General features: G+C 38.2%; 1 protein-coding gene across 3 annotated transcripts in view; it reads right to left on the bottom strand.

The window, feature by feature from the left end:
* Positions 1-6,163: 6,163 nt before the first annotated feature.
* ccser2a (coiled-coil serine-rich protein 2a) overlaps positions 6,164-16,769 on the bottom strand; it is a 78,642-nt gene continuing 68,036 nt past the window's right edge. The window contains exon 11 of one of the 3 annotated variants that reach the window (XM_052145383.1): positions 6,164-10,414. In XM_052145383.1, the coding sequence (XP_052001343.1) occupies positions 9,719-10,414 (696 nt within the window). In that variant the 3' untranslated portion in view covers positions 6,164-9,718. The remainder of the gene's footprint in view (positions 10,415-16,769) is intronic. The other 2 variants (XM_052145384.1, XM_052145382.1) reach the window with 2 other exon arrangements.

Genomic DNA, 16,769 nt, shown 5'->3' with positions numbered 1-16,769 from the left:
AAGACAAAATGCCAGAGCTCTAGATGTCAGCTGTATACCAGTGTAAAGTGTACCCAAATTTGTTGACTTTTGTAGTAACATGCCCAACAATTTATAATATTTTATAAATATAGAATCTAGAATCAGTTGGACTCAGGGCCCTCTCTCTAAAGACGGCCCTGCTGATCGCGCTCGCCTCCATCAAGAGGGTTGAGGACCCGCAAGCGTTCTCTGTCAGCGACACTTGCCTGGAGTTCGTTCTGGCAGACATATATGTGATCCTAAGACCGCAAACGGGCTACGTGCCCAAGGTTCCTACCACGCCCTTTAGAGACCAGGTAGTGAACCTGCAAGCAAAGCTGCCCCGGGAGGAAGCAGGCCCAGCCCTTCGTTGCTGTGTCTGGTACGTGCTTTGCCTACCTACTTGAACCGCACGCAGATAGATGTTCTGAGCAGCTCTTTGTCTGCCTTGGTGGACAGCGGAAAGGGAACGCTATCTCCAAACAGGAGACAGGCCGTGCCCCTACCCTTGCGGGTCCAAGCACACTCGACAGGGAGTGTTGTGTCCTCATGGGCACTGGCCAGAGGCATCTCCCTGGCAGACATATGCAGAGCAGCGTGTTGGGCAACACCAAATACCCTTGCAAGATTTTACAATCTCAGGGTAGAGTCAGTTTCGTCCCATGTTTTCTCAGGTCCGAGCAGGTAGAACTCGATAACACGCTGACGGATTGACCCGGTGGACCGCTTGCGCCGAGCGCCCTTTCCCTCGGCCGAGGTAAAATCGTGCACTTTTTCTCCCAGGAGATCCCACTAACTCGGCTCCCTGGAAGACTCCTCCCTAGCCCTGTGGGTCTAGGTTACGTATGTAACCTCCGTTCCCTGATGGAGGGAACGAGATGTTGTGTCCTCCTGGCCACGTTGCTGAGCCAAGCCACTGTTGTGGCCGGACCATTTCCAGCTCCTCAGAAAAATCCTGAATGAACTCGACGTATTTCCCCGCTTTTATACCCATATGTCTTGGAGCGGGGTATGCAAATACTGTCTGCCAACTTCTTATTGGCCTTTTTTCATAGATCAGAGATATATTCGGCCCTCAAGAGAGACCCCTAGAGTCGCTTCTTCGACACAATGTCTCGTTCCCTCCATCAGGGAACGGAGGTTACATACGTAACCTAGACATTATGTTTGGAGGAAAAAAGGTTAAGGCTTGCAAGCTGAAGAACACCCTCACAACCGTGAAGCATGAGGGTGGCAGCATCATGTTGGGGGGTGCTTTACTGCAGGAGGGACTGGTGCACTTCACAAAATGAGGAAGGAAAATTATGTGGATATACTGAAGCAACATGTCAAGACATCAGCCAGGACGTTAAAGCTCGGTTGCAAATGGGTCTTCCAAATGGACAATAACCCCAAGCATACCTACAAAGCTGTGGCAAAATGGCTTAAGGACAACAAAGTCAAGGTATTGGAGTGGCCATCACAAAGCCCTGACCTCAATCCGATAGAAATTTTGTGGGCAGAACTGAAAAAGCATGTGTGAGCAAGTAGGCCTACAAACCTGACTCAGTTGCAGCAGTTCTGTCTGGAGGAATGGGCCAAAATTCCAGCAACTTATTGTGAGAAGCTTTTGGAAGGCTACCCAAAATGTTTGACCCCAGTTAAACAATTTAAAGGCAATGCTATCAAATACTAAAAAAGTGTATGTAACTTCTGATCCACTGGGAATGTGATGAAAGAAATAAAAGCTGAAATAAATCATTCTCTCTTCTATTATTCTTTTAACACACATTTTATTAGACATTTTACATTCTTAAAATATTGATCCTAACTGACATAAGACAGTGAATGTTTTCTACAATTAAATGTAAGGAACTGGGAAAAACTGAGTTTAAATGTATTTGGCTGAGGTGTATGTAAACTTCAACTTTAATTCCAAAAATTGACCTCATACACTCCCTTCCAAAGGGGCTTTTACCCTTCTCACTCGCTTGTTAACTAGTGGTGTGCTGTCATAGCAACCATGATAAGTTCTGTTTCCATTTGTCAAATGAAGGCCATCTCGTTTAAACAAGGCTTGTTTAAAGGAGGACGCTCGGTATACTGCATCCTAGCAAGCACGCAGCCTTCGAAACCGGACACACTATAGTGGAGCTCAAATGGAAATACAGTGCAAAGGGAAAGAGGTACTGCATACATTAAATGGAGCATTGCAAAGAAAAAATGTATTTCCGCAAGGTGAAACTCAAAGAAAAAATAATGTTGCTAAAGAATTGATGCCAAAAGTCTGTTGCTGATTAAAAAAAGGATCTCAACTCCTGGGTTTTGTTTACAACATACATGTTTGTTTGTTTTTTGCAAATAAACACAGCTTTGTCTTTTGCAATACTTATACAAATATATAAGGCAGCATATTGTCTCCATATAAATCATTCTAATGTGCTCATTTGGTTCCATTTTATTAGTAGGACAATTGAAAGCCATTGTGATACTTAATGAAGTGTGGAAATTGCAATATAGTGTCTTTGTTCAGTTGCTAGAAAATTAAGTACTCTTACATTTCTGAAGTAGTCAGAAATATATATATATATATATATATATATATATATATATATATATATATATATACACACATGTACATACACACACACTGGCAGACAAACTGTTTCAGAAGGAAATTGGTACTTTCATTCACCTGGCATTCAACTGATCACAAAGTATTGTCAGGACATTACTGATGTAAAAACAGCACAATCACTATTTGAAATAAGTCATATTTGATCAAATCAAATCTAGACAGGCCCCATTTCCAGCAACCATCACTCCAACACCTTATCCTTGAGTAATCATACTAAATTGCTAATTTGGTACTAGAAAATCATTCCCATTATATCAAACAATGCTAAAAGCTATTTGGTTTGTTAAATGAAGCTTAACATTGTATTTATGCTTGTTTTTGAGTTGCCACAGTATGCATTAACTGGTACGTCTTGGCAGTCAATATTAGGCCAAAATGGCAAAAAAAAGAATCACTTTTCACTAGAAACTAATCAGCAAATCATTGTTTTGAGGAATGAAGGCTATACAATGCTTGAAATAGCCAAAAAGCTGAAGATTTCATACAGAGCTGAACACTACAGTCTTCAAAGACAAAGGACAACTGGCTCTAACAAGGACAGAAATAGATGTTGAAGGCTAGATGTACAACTAAACAAGAGGATAAGTACATCAGTGTCTCTAGTTTGAGAAATAGACGCCTCATGTCCTCAGCTGACAGCTTCATTGAATTCTACCCGCTCAACACCATTTTCATGTACAACAGTATAGAGATGACTCAGGGGTGCAGGCCTTATGGGAAGAATTGCAAAGAAAAAGCCACTTTTGAAGCAAGAAAAACAAAAATAAATGGTTAGAGTGGGTAAAGAAACACAGACAACAGATCATTAGAAAAGAGTGTTATGGATCTTAACCCCATTTTGTGGGATCCGCTAGACTCTAAAGTGCGTGACAAGACATCTACGGCAAGTGCAACAAGAAGATTGGGGTGAAAGGGGCACCTGAGTATCTGGACAAACTGACAGCTAGAATGCCAAGGATCTGCAAAGCTGTCATTTCTGCATGTGGAGAATTTTTTGATGAGAAATCTTTGAAGTGGTTTAAGTAATAAAAGAAAAATCAAATTGTAATAGTAATTTATCACGTTATTAATGTCCTGACTATACACTGTGATCCGTTAAATTACACTTTTATGGAAAGAAATTGGTACTTTTATTCACCAGAGCAAAATCTGTAAATTATTCCAAAATTTTGGCCTCTAGTGTATGTATATATATATATATATATAACTCAGGGTTGGGGGATTAACGGAATACATGTAACAGGATTATGTATCTAAAATACAAAATATAAGTAAATGTATTCCACTACAGTTACAATTTAAATAATTGGTAATTACAATACAGTTACATTCAGAATGTATTTTGATTACTGAAGAGATTACTTTGCATTTTATTATCATTTGTGTAATTTAATATTTAGAGTATTCAGATGGAAAACATTTATACATATAAATTATGTGATCCAAAGTGTATTTGAACAGCGGTGAAACACTTTCTTATGATGTGTTACATTCATACGTGCAGACAGAGAAGTTTGAATCAAGTTTGGAGTAGAAGAAATAAACCTTGTGTAAATTATCAGCTTTATGCTAAGCTAAAATGCTATTTCTAGCCATTTTACATGCACGTGTTACCAACCACGATCCTATTTTTTAATCAAGAAAATTCAAGTTAGATCATAATTAATTTTTTCTTGTAAGACCTTTGATATTAGGGCAAAAAAAAACATTCTTGATAATATTTTATTTTTATATTTTCCTGTAAAAATATCTAAAAATCCTTAAAACAAGATCAATTTCATTAATTAACAACACTGCATAAGATATTTAAGTTTTTCAAAGAAAGTATGTTTAACGTGTATTTTGTCTTACTGTACTGGTAGAGTTTAGTCAAAACAATTGAAAAAATCTACCAGTGCTGAAGAAGTAATCCAAAGTATTTAGATTACATTACTGACCTTGAGTAATCTAACAGAATATGTTACAAATGACATTTTACAGCATGTATTCTGTAATTTGTGGAATACATTTCAAAAGTAACCCTCCCAACCCTGTATATCCAGTATATACATTCAATGGTTTATTGTTCTGTCGAGAGATGAAGGCTCTGAATGTTCACTACTGTTTATAAGACCGCAAACTCGACCGAGAAAGAAGTGGAAGCACCTGCTGTATTACAACAAGAGGATAAGTGCAATAGAGTCTCTAGTTTAAGAAGCACATCTCACGAGTCCACAGCTGGCAGCTTCATTAAAGAGTACACACCAGTTTAATCTGCAACAGTGAAGTCACTGCTACAAGTGGAGGATTCTTTCATCAACAGAACATTTGAAGAAAAGCATTTATTTGAAAGAGAAAAAGGCATTTAAAATTGTACATTTTTAAATCTATGAAATGCATTGTAGGTGAAAAAAGTATGCTTCTTTTAAAAAGCGAATATCTTATTTAAACATTTTAAATGGTAGTGTTTGCTGAGAACAGCAAGACTATTTGATCTTGTTACTCTCAATTTGCTATTCTAATTTCTTGCTTTTTTTTTCTTATTTAAAGGAATAGTTCACCCAAAAATGAACACTTGTGAAATGTGAAAAATTAAATGTGATCATTTCCAGCATCACGTTCGAATACAAGAAACACAAGAACCAGTGCCGTCAAACCTGGTGTGACATGTCTTCTCAAATTAAACATGAGGGCTGAAGGGAAATATTTTCAGGTAATAACTTACATTTCAGTGTTTCTCATAGAATGCTTGAAATATAGCGTACACTTCATTAGGACTGCTTTTATAGAGCTGTTTTGACAGCATCTGGTCACTTTATGCTTTGCTACAGTATATAGAAAGAGCAGTGTTTGTTCTTGTCAGACAGAATAAAGGAAGTTATGACACAAGGATGAGTAAATAGTGAGACTAGTTTAGCTCGTATGCCACCCACACTTAGAACCAGACTTCTGATTTTAGAGTTGCTCTGACAACAGCCACATTTCAGGCTGAACTGAAAATCTGTACCTTAAACCTTACAAATTCCACTTGTAACTTTGATGTCACTTTATCATGCCTAAGTAATACACTTTGCATTACCATACAAATAAAAATGGCTTGCCTAGACAATTGCAGAAGGTTCCTATTTATTACCATTCTTATAGGAACAAATATTAACTGCGGCATGTCTGTTTCTAAATTGCAGTAGGAACCTGGCGGAACAATTTTATTTCACTTTATGTATGTAGAAAAAAATTAATTAAAAAAAAAACATACTTTTCTTCTGGACGTGTTGATTTTCAGCTCTTATTGTTTATATTCGCAAGGCTGTTTATTAACACAGTGTTCAGGACAAACTTTGCACAATGTGTAGATTTATAGTTAATGAACAGGGTAGGAGGCATAAACCAGTCCCGATAGTGATGTATTAGAACATGCAGAACAATAATGCTGAATGTAAAATATAATAAGAGGGATCTGCAAAAAAATCATGGTTAGTGAATATCTCAGACTCAGAGAAAGGAACTGTGAAACATATATATATCAAACTCTACGATGGAAAAACAAAACCACTTCAACAGCTTGAATATTTTTCTTCCACTTTATTAAAGTCTCAAACCTTCCACTGGAAGAGGGCATACAGGGAGAAGATCATCAAAACACATAAACAGCCAAATAAAGGACGTTTAAACACAATCAAACAGATATCAATCAGCATCCATCTAGGTCAAAAAGACCACAGTCTTCTCCTGTCTGGAGGTTAAACCAGGTAATTTAAAGTGCTTGAATTCAGTCCTCATGTTAGTAAACATCTTTTCTGTCCACACACACACAAACAGGCTGGCAGCTGTGGTTTTCATTAAGCTAATGGAGTATGTTAGTTATTTCACAATACTGCTCACTCTCAGTAACAACAGGTGAAAAACATGGCATGACATGAACTATATGGAGGGAAAATGGGAGATTTTTTTTGTTGCATGCTCTAAGGGAATTTTCTAGGTGAACAGAACCCTACAGGAAGGCTCATTCACACATGGGCAGCAAGTCATAGGTGTATTTTACACAATACTAGTTAATTTATTTTTGTATACCGTTTTAATGGTTTGGTTAACTTTGCAGTTCTACTTCAACTTGAATGAAAATGCCTTTATTGTGAGAACAGAATAGGATGTAGAAGCCTAACATTTATAAAGCATCTATAACATATCTATGACACTATTATAACACATTTAAGAAATGCCACAGTGCATAGTTCCCCAAAATTGTGGTTGGCACTATCTCATAAAACTCCAGCTCAATATTTAATTACAGTATGTCAGTTAAAACGATTTTTATTTGAGTCTCGTTAACAGGCAATGTAAAAACACGATGAGCCAAGCTGTAAACAGGCGCCATATTGACATGAGCAATTCACCTCTGACCGCAGCTGATGGAATCAATGCACTTCTGCAACTTTCATTAAGCAAGACTACACCACATTTCACGGGACCCCTCTCCTCTTGCATACGTGCAGACACCAAGAGAGAGAGAAATACAAACAAACAGTCTCCAAAGCATTACAAAACAAACCCTCCATTGATTTGCTGCTTGGAAGAACCACACAGTTGGGTGACACAGAGAAACACACACACACACACAGATCCCCGTTTCATTGATTTTCCTTAGACATGGTTGACCATCTCTGTTTTGGGTGTGTCTTGAAGTATGTGGCCCATGAGAGGGACTGTTACAGCACCCACAGCCCATTAAATGGTGGGAAAATGGCAGTAAATCAATTTTGATTTTGATTAAATGTCCATGAGGTATGACTCCTTACATTCAGGGAAAACTGTCACAGTTATAGCATTGGTAACACTTTACAATAAGGTTCCATTTTTTAACTTTAGTAAATACAGTAATATGAATGAACACGAACCAACAATGAACAATACCTGTATAGCATTTATTAATCTTGGTTAAATGTTAATTTCAACATAGTAATAATTGTTTTAAATCAAATGTTGTACATCAGTTAATGCACTATGAGCGAACATGAACTAACAATGAATAAATTAATTTTTATGAACTATCATTAAAAAAGTTCATTCTGGAAAAAAAATATTGTGTTCATTGTTAGTTTCTGATACTTAATGCATTAGCTAATGAAATGAACCTTATTGTAAATTTTTACCCATATATCAATATACACACTATAACCATAGTACATATATGGCACACACACACACACACACAGTGGGTTCTTGTTCACAAAATCACAGAACGGATAAGTACAGATGTCCATGCGGTGGATCTTTGTGTATTATTTTTGTGTTTTACATTGTGCATGTTTTCAGAACTAACTATATTAAGTATAAAGGTATGCCACAAGCTCAAAATCTCAAACTCAAGACCATCTGGGGTAGGAGTATGAAACTTCTAACACATTTATGAAATCTTGAGAATGGAAAGCCATTCTCTGAAGAAAACAAGATAAGACCAACAACCTTAATCTCAGATCAACAGAAAACAATGACACAAGCAGTGTTCTGTGGGAGTTTTTAAGCTGCATTCTGACCTCCCCATTATGAATGCAGGGGGGAAAAAACACTATTGTGGTCACCTGAGAAATAATTGAACTAATTAAAACTTGGCACAGGTCAAACTTTCCAATTAGTCTCAACATTACACAGCAAAACCTTAAAATCATCACTTAGCATCTTACCATCAACATCATTAAATACAATACCAGGTATTGAATCCTTGCTAATTTTTTTTTTTTAAGTCATCACTGCTTGCAGAGCCAGAATAAATGCCAACAGTTTGACATCTGAATGGGGCCAATCCGTAGACTTTTAAAATTCTAACCATTTCAAAAGTATAGCCAGAAGACATAAACAATATGCATGTTAACATGACTTTAGTGTGATAAAATCCCTTACCAAACTTTTCTGTGTAAAGTTATAGCAAAATTTTACATTTATTTCATATATTAGTCAACACCAAAGACGGCAAGAAAAGCTCTTTAGATCCATCCTGCAGCAGTGAGTAGCTTAACAAAGGCATTTTAACTGTAAACATCTGTATAATGTATAAATAATTAAAAAGCATAATAATTTTTATACCACTTCTGGAGAGGAAAATAATTACAAGTTTCCGGCTTCAAGCATGCCATTATCCATTATCAAGAAAAATAACCTTATTAATATAGGTGACATGATCCTAATTAAAATGAAAATCTGCTGATCACGACTTATGCCAAAGGTGAAAATCAAGGAAGCACTAACAGTTTGTGCACCCTCCTGCCAAATCCATGGATCTAAAGGCCAAAGAGACTATGTTGAATGGAAATGCAAGATGTTAGAAGAAGAATGATGAACCCTGGAGGAAAAAGTTAACCAATTTTGCCTCTTGGACATTTTCTTTGAATTTATGTGGAGAATTCACATGTAGTACATGACAAACAGATAAATTCAGTAACTAAAAATACTGTAACTAAAAAGAGACAAGTACATTGGGTCTTGTGATATAACACTTTCAATCTTTCAGAGGAGTTCTAGGATGCGTAGACTATAATGTGTGTTTTCTCAGTCTAACCCCGGAAGATTGGTGATGTAAATGTCATAAAACCACATAATGTGAGAGCTGAATCTCTGCAGGTGTTCAGAGGGCATGCCACATGGGGAAATATCAAGAAGCAGAGAGCCTAAAATGAGCTCCACAGGTAATCTATGACACTTCTCTCACGTCAATTATGACCTTGATGTATATCATGTAAAAATCAAAACTTATCTACTGCTTTCCATTGCTAATTTTAAATAATTCTTCTCTCCTTTACTGTCTTTTCTCTTTTGTGCATTGCAGGCCTTTGTATCAAATACTATGTTTTTGTGAGTGGCAAAGGATTCTCAGTGGTTATGAAATGAAATAAGATGACCTATAAGTGAAAGAGCCGTTTTGTGGGACAGAAGCACTGATTGTGACACACAGCTGTTTTGTTGCATAGTTAGGTGCAATAGCTTAGCTGCTTTGTTTAGCATAAAAGTTTGTATTCAACTTTGTCCTGTGATTTTAGCCACTAAAAAAAAACACTCTTAAGTGCAAGCTGTGTGTGTCTCCATGCATTCAGGGAGGTAGTCTAATCCTTCTATGGCTGCAGCTTATGCTCAGTTGATCTTTGGCTTTGCAAGTCTTGTGGAGACACTGAGCGGTACCGAAGCTTTGTGTTCGAGCAAGAGTCCTGGGTCAGCCAACCCTTCAATGGGGTCAGAATCTCTCCTGACCAATGGAGGCCAGGGCTGGGACATGAATCCCCGTGAACTGACGTGGTTCCTGGCACTGAAGCATGGTAAACCTCTGGTTGGAGGAGGAAGCAGCTTGACATTCTGGTTCAATGTGGGACCAGGCTTTGGGTTCACCCCTCTACCGCCAACTAGAGGCAGAGCAGGGAGAGTTATCCGTTCGTGTAGATGGGGAGGCTGCAGGACACGAGGGCTGAAGAAGGACAGGGGGTGAGGGGTTTGCAGTTTGTTTTGGAGGTTGTCTTGGGTTGGTCTCATAATCTGTTCTCCAGTGCCATGTGAGTCGCTCTTGTGGTTGTCTTGGATGTGAAGGTGGGTGCTAAGCAACTGGCTCAACTCTTCTGGATCAGGCAGAGATCTCGAATCCACGTGAGGGCCTCTAGTAGTTTTCAGAGCAGGAGATGGTACTATACCAGTACAGGGGACAGAAGGACTGGACAGAGGCGACCTCTGTACTACAGTGCAGGCATCACTGGGGCCCCCTGTGGGGACTGTTCTTACTAGTCTTCCCTGGATGAGGGGCTCGTTGGGGATGTGGCTGATGGGCTGAAGTATTTGAGGCTGTAGAAGACAAAAGACAACATTGTTCATTACCATAATCAAGGTGGAATCACAGCAATGTGGCTTTGACTAACCAGACCAATCAGGATGTGATGAGATCAGTGAGTCTGTTCTGCTATTGGTGGTCAAGTCTGACAGACTATGTAATAACTTAACAGGTGCTGGGCAGATGAACATGTCTACTACTGAATTTCAGTGAAAACAGCACACTCTGCACAAAACACAACTGAGCACCGTGACAGACAGGATAGGAGATGTGCTCTCTCTCTTTCATGGGGCGTTTATGCTGAAGGAGCCTGGAGCTGTACTGAAACCACAGCACCCCCTACTGGCAACCTGTAGTTTCATTCAGCACCTAGCATTTTTATTCAGTCAGAGAACATTTGTAATGTGTATATTACCTCCAGATACCATCACAAAACAGTTTTATATCATGTCCAGTCACAGCCGAACAGTCAGCAAACTGCAGGGCTGAGAGAAAGTGTCAGGATAAGAGGAAGGAATTACATTTTGAACCACTGCTGGAGAATGAATGCGGGCAAAAATACAAACCAAAAAAACATTACAAATATGATGCTTCATCACTAATGGCACATTATTCTAAACATAGAGTGTAATACAGGTATATGGGGTAAAAGTGTCAGTACCCCTTTCAGCTTTACAGCCTTTTCCAGAAATGTTCATGTGTGAACAACCCTATTGAAATTGTTGGTAACTTTTGCTCTGGCATGTTGCCTTAATGAGAATTTGTATCCTTACCTATACCTAAATTTCCATAGTGATGGTATGTGTGAACCGCACATATGGTGCATTTACAAGTAAAGCCAACCCAGTGATTTTGCAGTCATTTACCTGGTTGCATGTGTGTGTAAGGGGCTATAGTGAGTTGGTTCTGCAGCCGTGTGTGTGCCGGTACAGGTTGCATTTATGAGTTGAAGGTGGGTTGTCAGTGATTGTAGTTGTGTGAGAGTGCAGACAGCAACTTCCTCTGCATGACATCATGAAGTCTCTGGGGTGCCTTAACATTCATAATGCATTTATCTCTGTCTCTTTCACTCTCTTAGTGAGAACATGAGTCCCAGAGACAATGACCTTTTAAACCCTGTGAGGGCTTAAAAGCGCCATTCACACAAGGAACTGAACTCATGAATTTTCAATGAGAGCTGGCAACTTCTAGCGACACAAGTGACAAGTCGGCAACCAGATGTGGGAGTGTCCAGCGATAACACAAAGCTGAGAAAAGTTTAACTTCATGCAAATGAGGAGCGACATTCAGCAGCAACCAATGGGAGTGGGGTTGGTGGAGCTCATGGCATCAGTCTCCTGTGAAATACTGTCGTGTGCATGCAAAATGGAGAAGTTGATCTATTTCACTGTTTAAATGATTTGTCTGTAACCAAATACTGCATATGGATATCAATAATAAAAAAAAATTGTGTAGAAAAAGAAAATGTGTAGAAATTGTTGGCATTCTGAGTGAGATTAATCCATATATTCATAGATCGTCGATCTTGTTAATGATATAATGCATTAGGCACTGACGCAGTTGAATCTGGGCTTAAAGGAATATTCACAGTTCAAATCAAGTTAAGCACAACTGACAACATTTGTGGCATACTATTGATTACCACAAAAATTATTTGTGACTTTCCTCTACTTTCTTTAGAAAAAGTACAAATATGGGTTCCAGTCAGACACTTACAATAGATGTGAATGGGGCCAATCCGTAGACTTTTAAAATTCTAACCATTTCAAAAGTATAGCCAGAAGACATAAACAATATGCATGTTAACATGACTTTAGTGTGATAAAATCCCTTACCAACCTTTTCTGTGTAAAGTTATAGCTATTTTTACACCTCTGTTGCCATGAATACGTAATGTCAACAAACCATAAAATGACTGAAAAAAAAAAAAAAGATTATCGGTAGATAATACATTTTAATAAGCTTCAAATTTCCACCTTCAAATGCTCCAATAATTGGCCCCATTCACTTCCATTGTAACTGCCTCACTGTAACTGCCACTTTTCTTAAAGAAAGGGATGAATGAGTCCAAGTATTTTTTTGTAGTAATCAACAATATGCCACAAAGGCTGTTGACTGAGGTTAACTGAAACCGGAATATTCCTTTAAGTGGGATCAGAGTGCCACCAGTTTGAGAAAGAGAACTGCTCCTGCTAAACCAAATAACAGATTTTTGAGTTAGTGGATTTACCATGTTTAAATGGTGCTCTTAAACAATGCAGCTCATTATTCTACCTGTAGGGTTTTTAGGGTTGCCAAACAACATGCTAATTTGCTTTTACAGAATTAATACAGAATTTTTTTTATGTCCAAATACATAAGTGTGTATGTAGGCTATCCTGAAGTCAAATGTGGCTCATCCAATCAGCTTTTTACTTTTTTCTTCAATTGAGAAATCATCACACCTCCACATCCAGCATTTATAAACAATAACAACAACAACAAAAGAAAAAGAAGAAGAAAAACTAAATAAAACAGAAAATAAATCAAAGTAAATTTTCATGAGCAAAACAAACCGTGAGCTGTTGGCTGCTGCTCTGTATTTGAGGTTTGAGTCAAAACTTTTGCCAGAGGTTACAAGTAGGCCTTAAACTGTTTCATTATAAATATCTGATGGATATTAATAAAATATTGCCAATGCAGTGAGTACTACAGATTTACACTCCATTCATTTAGATATTATGACTCTATTAAAAAAAGAGCCTGATTTTAGTTAGTAAAATGCCAAAAGCAATGGAGAGAAGGGGCAAGATAACCTTCATAACAATTTTGCTAAATATTACCAAAGAAAAAGTTGAAATAAATTCTCTAATTCAGTCACTTGTCATTCTTTTAGGTTTGCATGATTAAATAAGGCCATTTAGATAATAAATGAGTTTTTAATATCCTTGGTTTGTAGAAGAGGTAATATTATAAATGCCTGTGGAGTTATCGGATCATTTTATTTTAATGGTCTTCTAAAGCTTTAAAACTCTTAAGCATCTCCTTGTGCTGTCACAGGACCAAGGAAATTTGCACTGTGTCTAATTTCCTGCATATACACCGATCAGCCACAACAATAAAAACACCTGCCTAATTTCGTGTAGATCCCTCTCATGCCGCCAAAACAGCACTGACCCGTCGAGGCATGGACACCACATGACCTCTGAAGGTGTCCTGTGGTATCTGGCACAAAGACATTAGCATCAGATCATTTATGTCCTGTAAGTTGCGAGGTGGGGCCTCCACGGATCTGAATTGTTGGCCATGCAGATTGAGATATGGGGAATTTGGAAACCTTGAAATCTTTGTCATGTTCCTCAAACCATTCCTGAACAATTTTTGCAGTGTGGCATGGCACATTATCCTGCTGAAAAAGGCCACTGCCATCAGGGAATAGCATTGCCAAGAAGGGGTGTACGTGGTATTCAACAATCTTTAGGTAAGTGGTACGTGTTGACGTAACATCCACATTATTGCCAGGACCCATGGTTTCCCAGTAGAACATTGCCTAGAGCATCACACTGCCTCCGCCGGCCTGCCTTCTTCTCATAGTGCATCCTGCAGACATCTCTTCCTCAGGCAAATGATGCACACACACCCAGCCATCTACATGATCTAAAAGAAAATGTGATTCTTCAGAGCAAGCCACCTTCCTCCATTGCTCCATTGCCCTGTTCTGATGCTCACGTGCCCATTGTAAGCGCTTTCGGCAGTGGACAGGAGTCAGCATGAGCACTCTGATTGGTCTGCGGCTACGCAGCCCCATATGCAGCAAGCTGTGATTCACTGTGTGTTCTGACACCTTTCTATCATGACCAGCATTACGTTTTTCAGAAGTTTGTGCTACAATAGCTCTTCTGTGGGATCGGACAAGGCAGGCTAGCCTTTGCTCCCACACGCTCATCAATAAGCCTTGGGTGCCCATGAACCTGTTACCGGTTCACCGGTTGTCCTTCTTTGGACCAATTTTGGTAGGTACTAATCACTGCATACCAAGAACACCCCACAAGACCTGCCGTTTTGGAGATGCTCTGACCCAGTCATCTAGCCATCACAATTTGGCCTGTGTCAAAGTCACTCAGATCCTTACGCTTGCCCATTTTTCCTGCTTCGAACACATTAAAAGAACTGACTGTTCACCTGCTGCCTAATATATCCCACCCCTTGACAGAAGCAAGGGGTGGGATATACTCAATACGAGGGGTGGGATATCTCTGGACGAGATAATAAATTATATTCACTTCACCTGTCAGTGATTTGAATGTTGTGGCTGATCAGTGTATGTAAAGTATGTGTGTGTTTAATGTTTCAACCCCGGTCCAAATATGGAGACTGATGATTGTTTGTATAAAGTCTCTGGGAGTGGGCTGAGAGAAGTAGGAATTTCCCTCTGAATGCACCAGTAAACACTGAAGCTCCATCAGAATCAGCAAAGACAGATGTAACATACCCACAGCATAAGAAACAATTGGATGCAAAACAGGTGGTTTGGGTATAAAATTGGCAAAGAGAGAAAAAAGACATGCCAGCAGTGTTTATTTTGTTTTTGTGTGTGCGTGTGAGAATTGAATCAATGCTTTAAAGACCCTGCAAAGTGACTTGACGAGCACGGTTTTCTTTCCTGTGTCGACTAATTTCCTGTTGAAACAGGACATTTGGGCAGGACATATAGAAGGGCTCATCCACTTTTTAAAACAGCCAATAAGCTTCCCTCCATCAATACAGAGCTCATGGCTGTGATGTTCTCATTCTAGAGAACATTTGATTGGACAAAAATCTATGTAGTGCATGATGAGTCATCAACATTTTTTATCCATTTTAATAGAAAAGACTGCAAATGTTCAAAAGTGCATATCTTGCTAAAAGTACACTTTGTCAACATTTAGGCATATAGACAACCTTAAAGATAACACACATGGACATAAGGCAACAAAACTCCAATTCTGATTTCATGGGGTTTATAAAACAAAAATCAGACTCTCATTCCTGACATGCAGAGATGCATCAAAGCAAACATGCATTGGTCACACACATGACATGACATGACCATGCAAATGGTGAAGCTCTGAGTAGCTGTTACTGTACCACGCTGTGTCACGGAAGTACTGTAAAAGTTGCTCCACCCCTTTTCAATGGGCATTATAGGATAAGCAGAGGGGGAAAAACAACACAGAATACATGGTCATTCAATCAGGAAATAGTAAGAGGAAAGAGAGAGACAATGGATTGAAAGTGAGGAACAGGAGAAGAGGAAGCAAAGATAGAAAGGATGCACCAGTAAATATGAGAGGACAAGCGTGAGGAGAAAGAGAGAGGAAAGGCCAAGAGAGAGTCAAGTCTATTGAGGCATACACAGTCTGACATCACCTATACCTGAACTACAATGCTTACAACATAAATCCTCAAGCATGCTCACATGCACGCACATGAACACACACGCGCACACACGCACGCAGGCACACACTTCATCAAAGTTCTATTCTAACAAAATTTTGAATAGAACACTGCACTGTTATGGGTGACTGTCATAAACCCTCTTATGATCAATATATAAAATATTAAATACAATTTTGCAAAGAGAAAATCAAAACTTTTAAATTTTTTTGGTGATATAGATTATGATAAATTCTGAGACTCGTAGCCAAAAAAATTGCTCTATTTTAATCAACCACTGAATTATCACATGTTGTATTATCACCTTGTGGCTATACAAATTAGATGGCCATACTTAAGTGTGGCACATTCCATTTCATTGGTTGCTATGAATAAGAAGAAAGCTTGATTAGATTTGTTGTCAAGGTACCAAAATGTCAGTAGAAGTCGGTACTGATACCAGTGAAATTTCACGGTTCTCGATACCAATTCCGATAGAAAAAATGTGCGAATATGATAATGTGCTATTGAACACGCTCCTTTAGCCTAAAGTTACAATTGAATGTAGATAATAAATGAAAATGTATGCATGTTTACTTAGTGTTTCTAACACTTCCCCTGCTGAAATCAGTTTCATTTTTTCCCGAAATTCTTTTTTCCTACTTTTTTTTTTTATTGTTTTTCCAGAATTACATGTTTTAAAATGTAATTTCATTTCATTATCAAAATGGTGTCTAATAAAAAAAAATTCTTACATTTTTAAAAACCTATAACAAGTAAAAAATAGGATAATTACTAATCAGCATACCATTTAATTTTTTACAAATTTTTCAGTACAAAAGGACTCTTCCTTATGATATATTGCTTAATTTGTATTATTGTTACAATCATTATTAATTATTTATAATTATAACAATAAGAATTATTGTTAATATTTCTACAGTGAGGATTACATTTTACTCTACAGTTATAATA

Source organism: Xyrauchen texanus, chromosome 16, assembly GCF_025860055.1.
Source record: "Xyrauchen texanus isolate HMW12.3.18 chromosome 16, RBS_HiC_50CHRs, whole genome shotgun sequence".
Classification (NCBI taxonomy): Eukaryota; Metazoa; Chordata; class Actinopteri; order Cypriniformes; family Catostomidae; genus Xyrauchen; species Xyrauchen texanus.
This window is presented reverse-complemented; position numbering and strand designations above follow the sequence as displayed.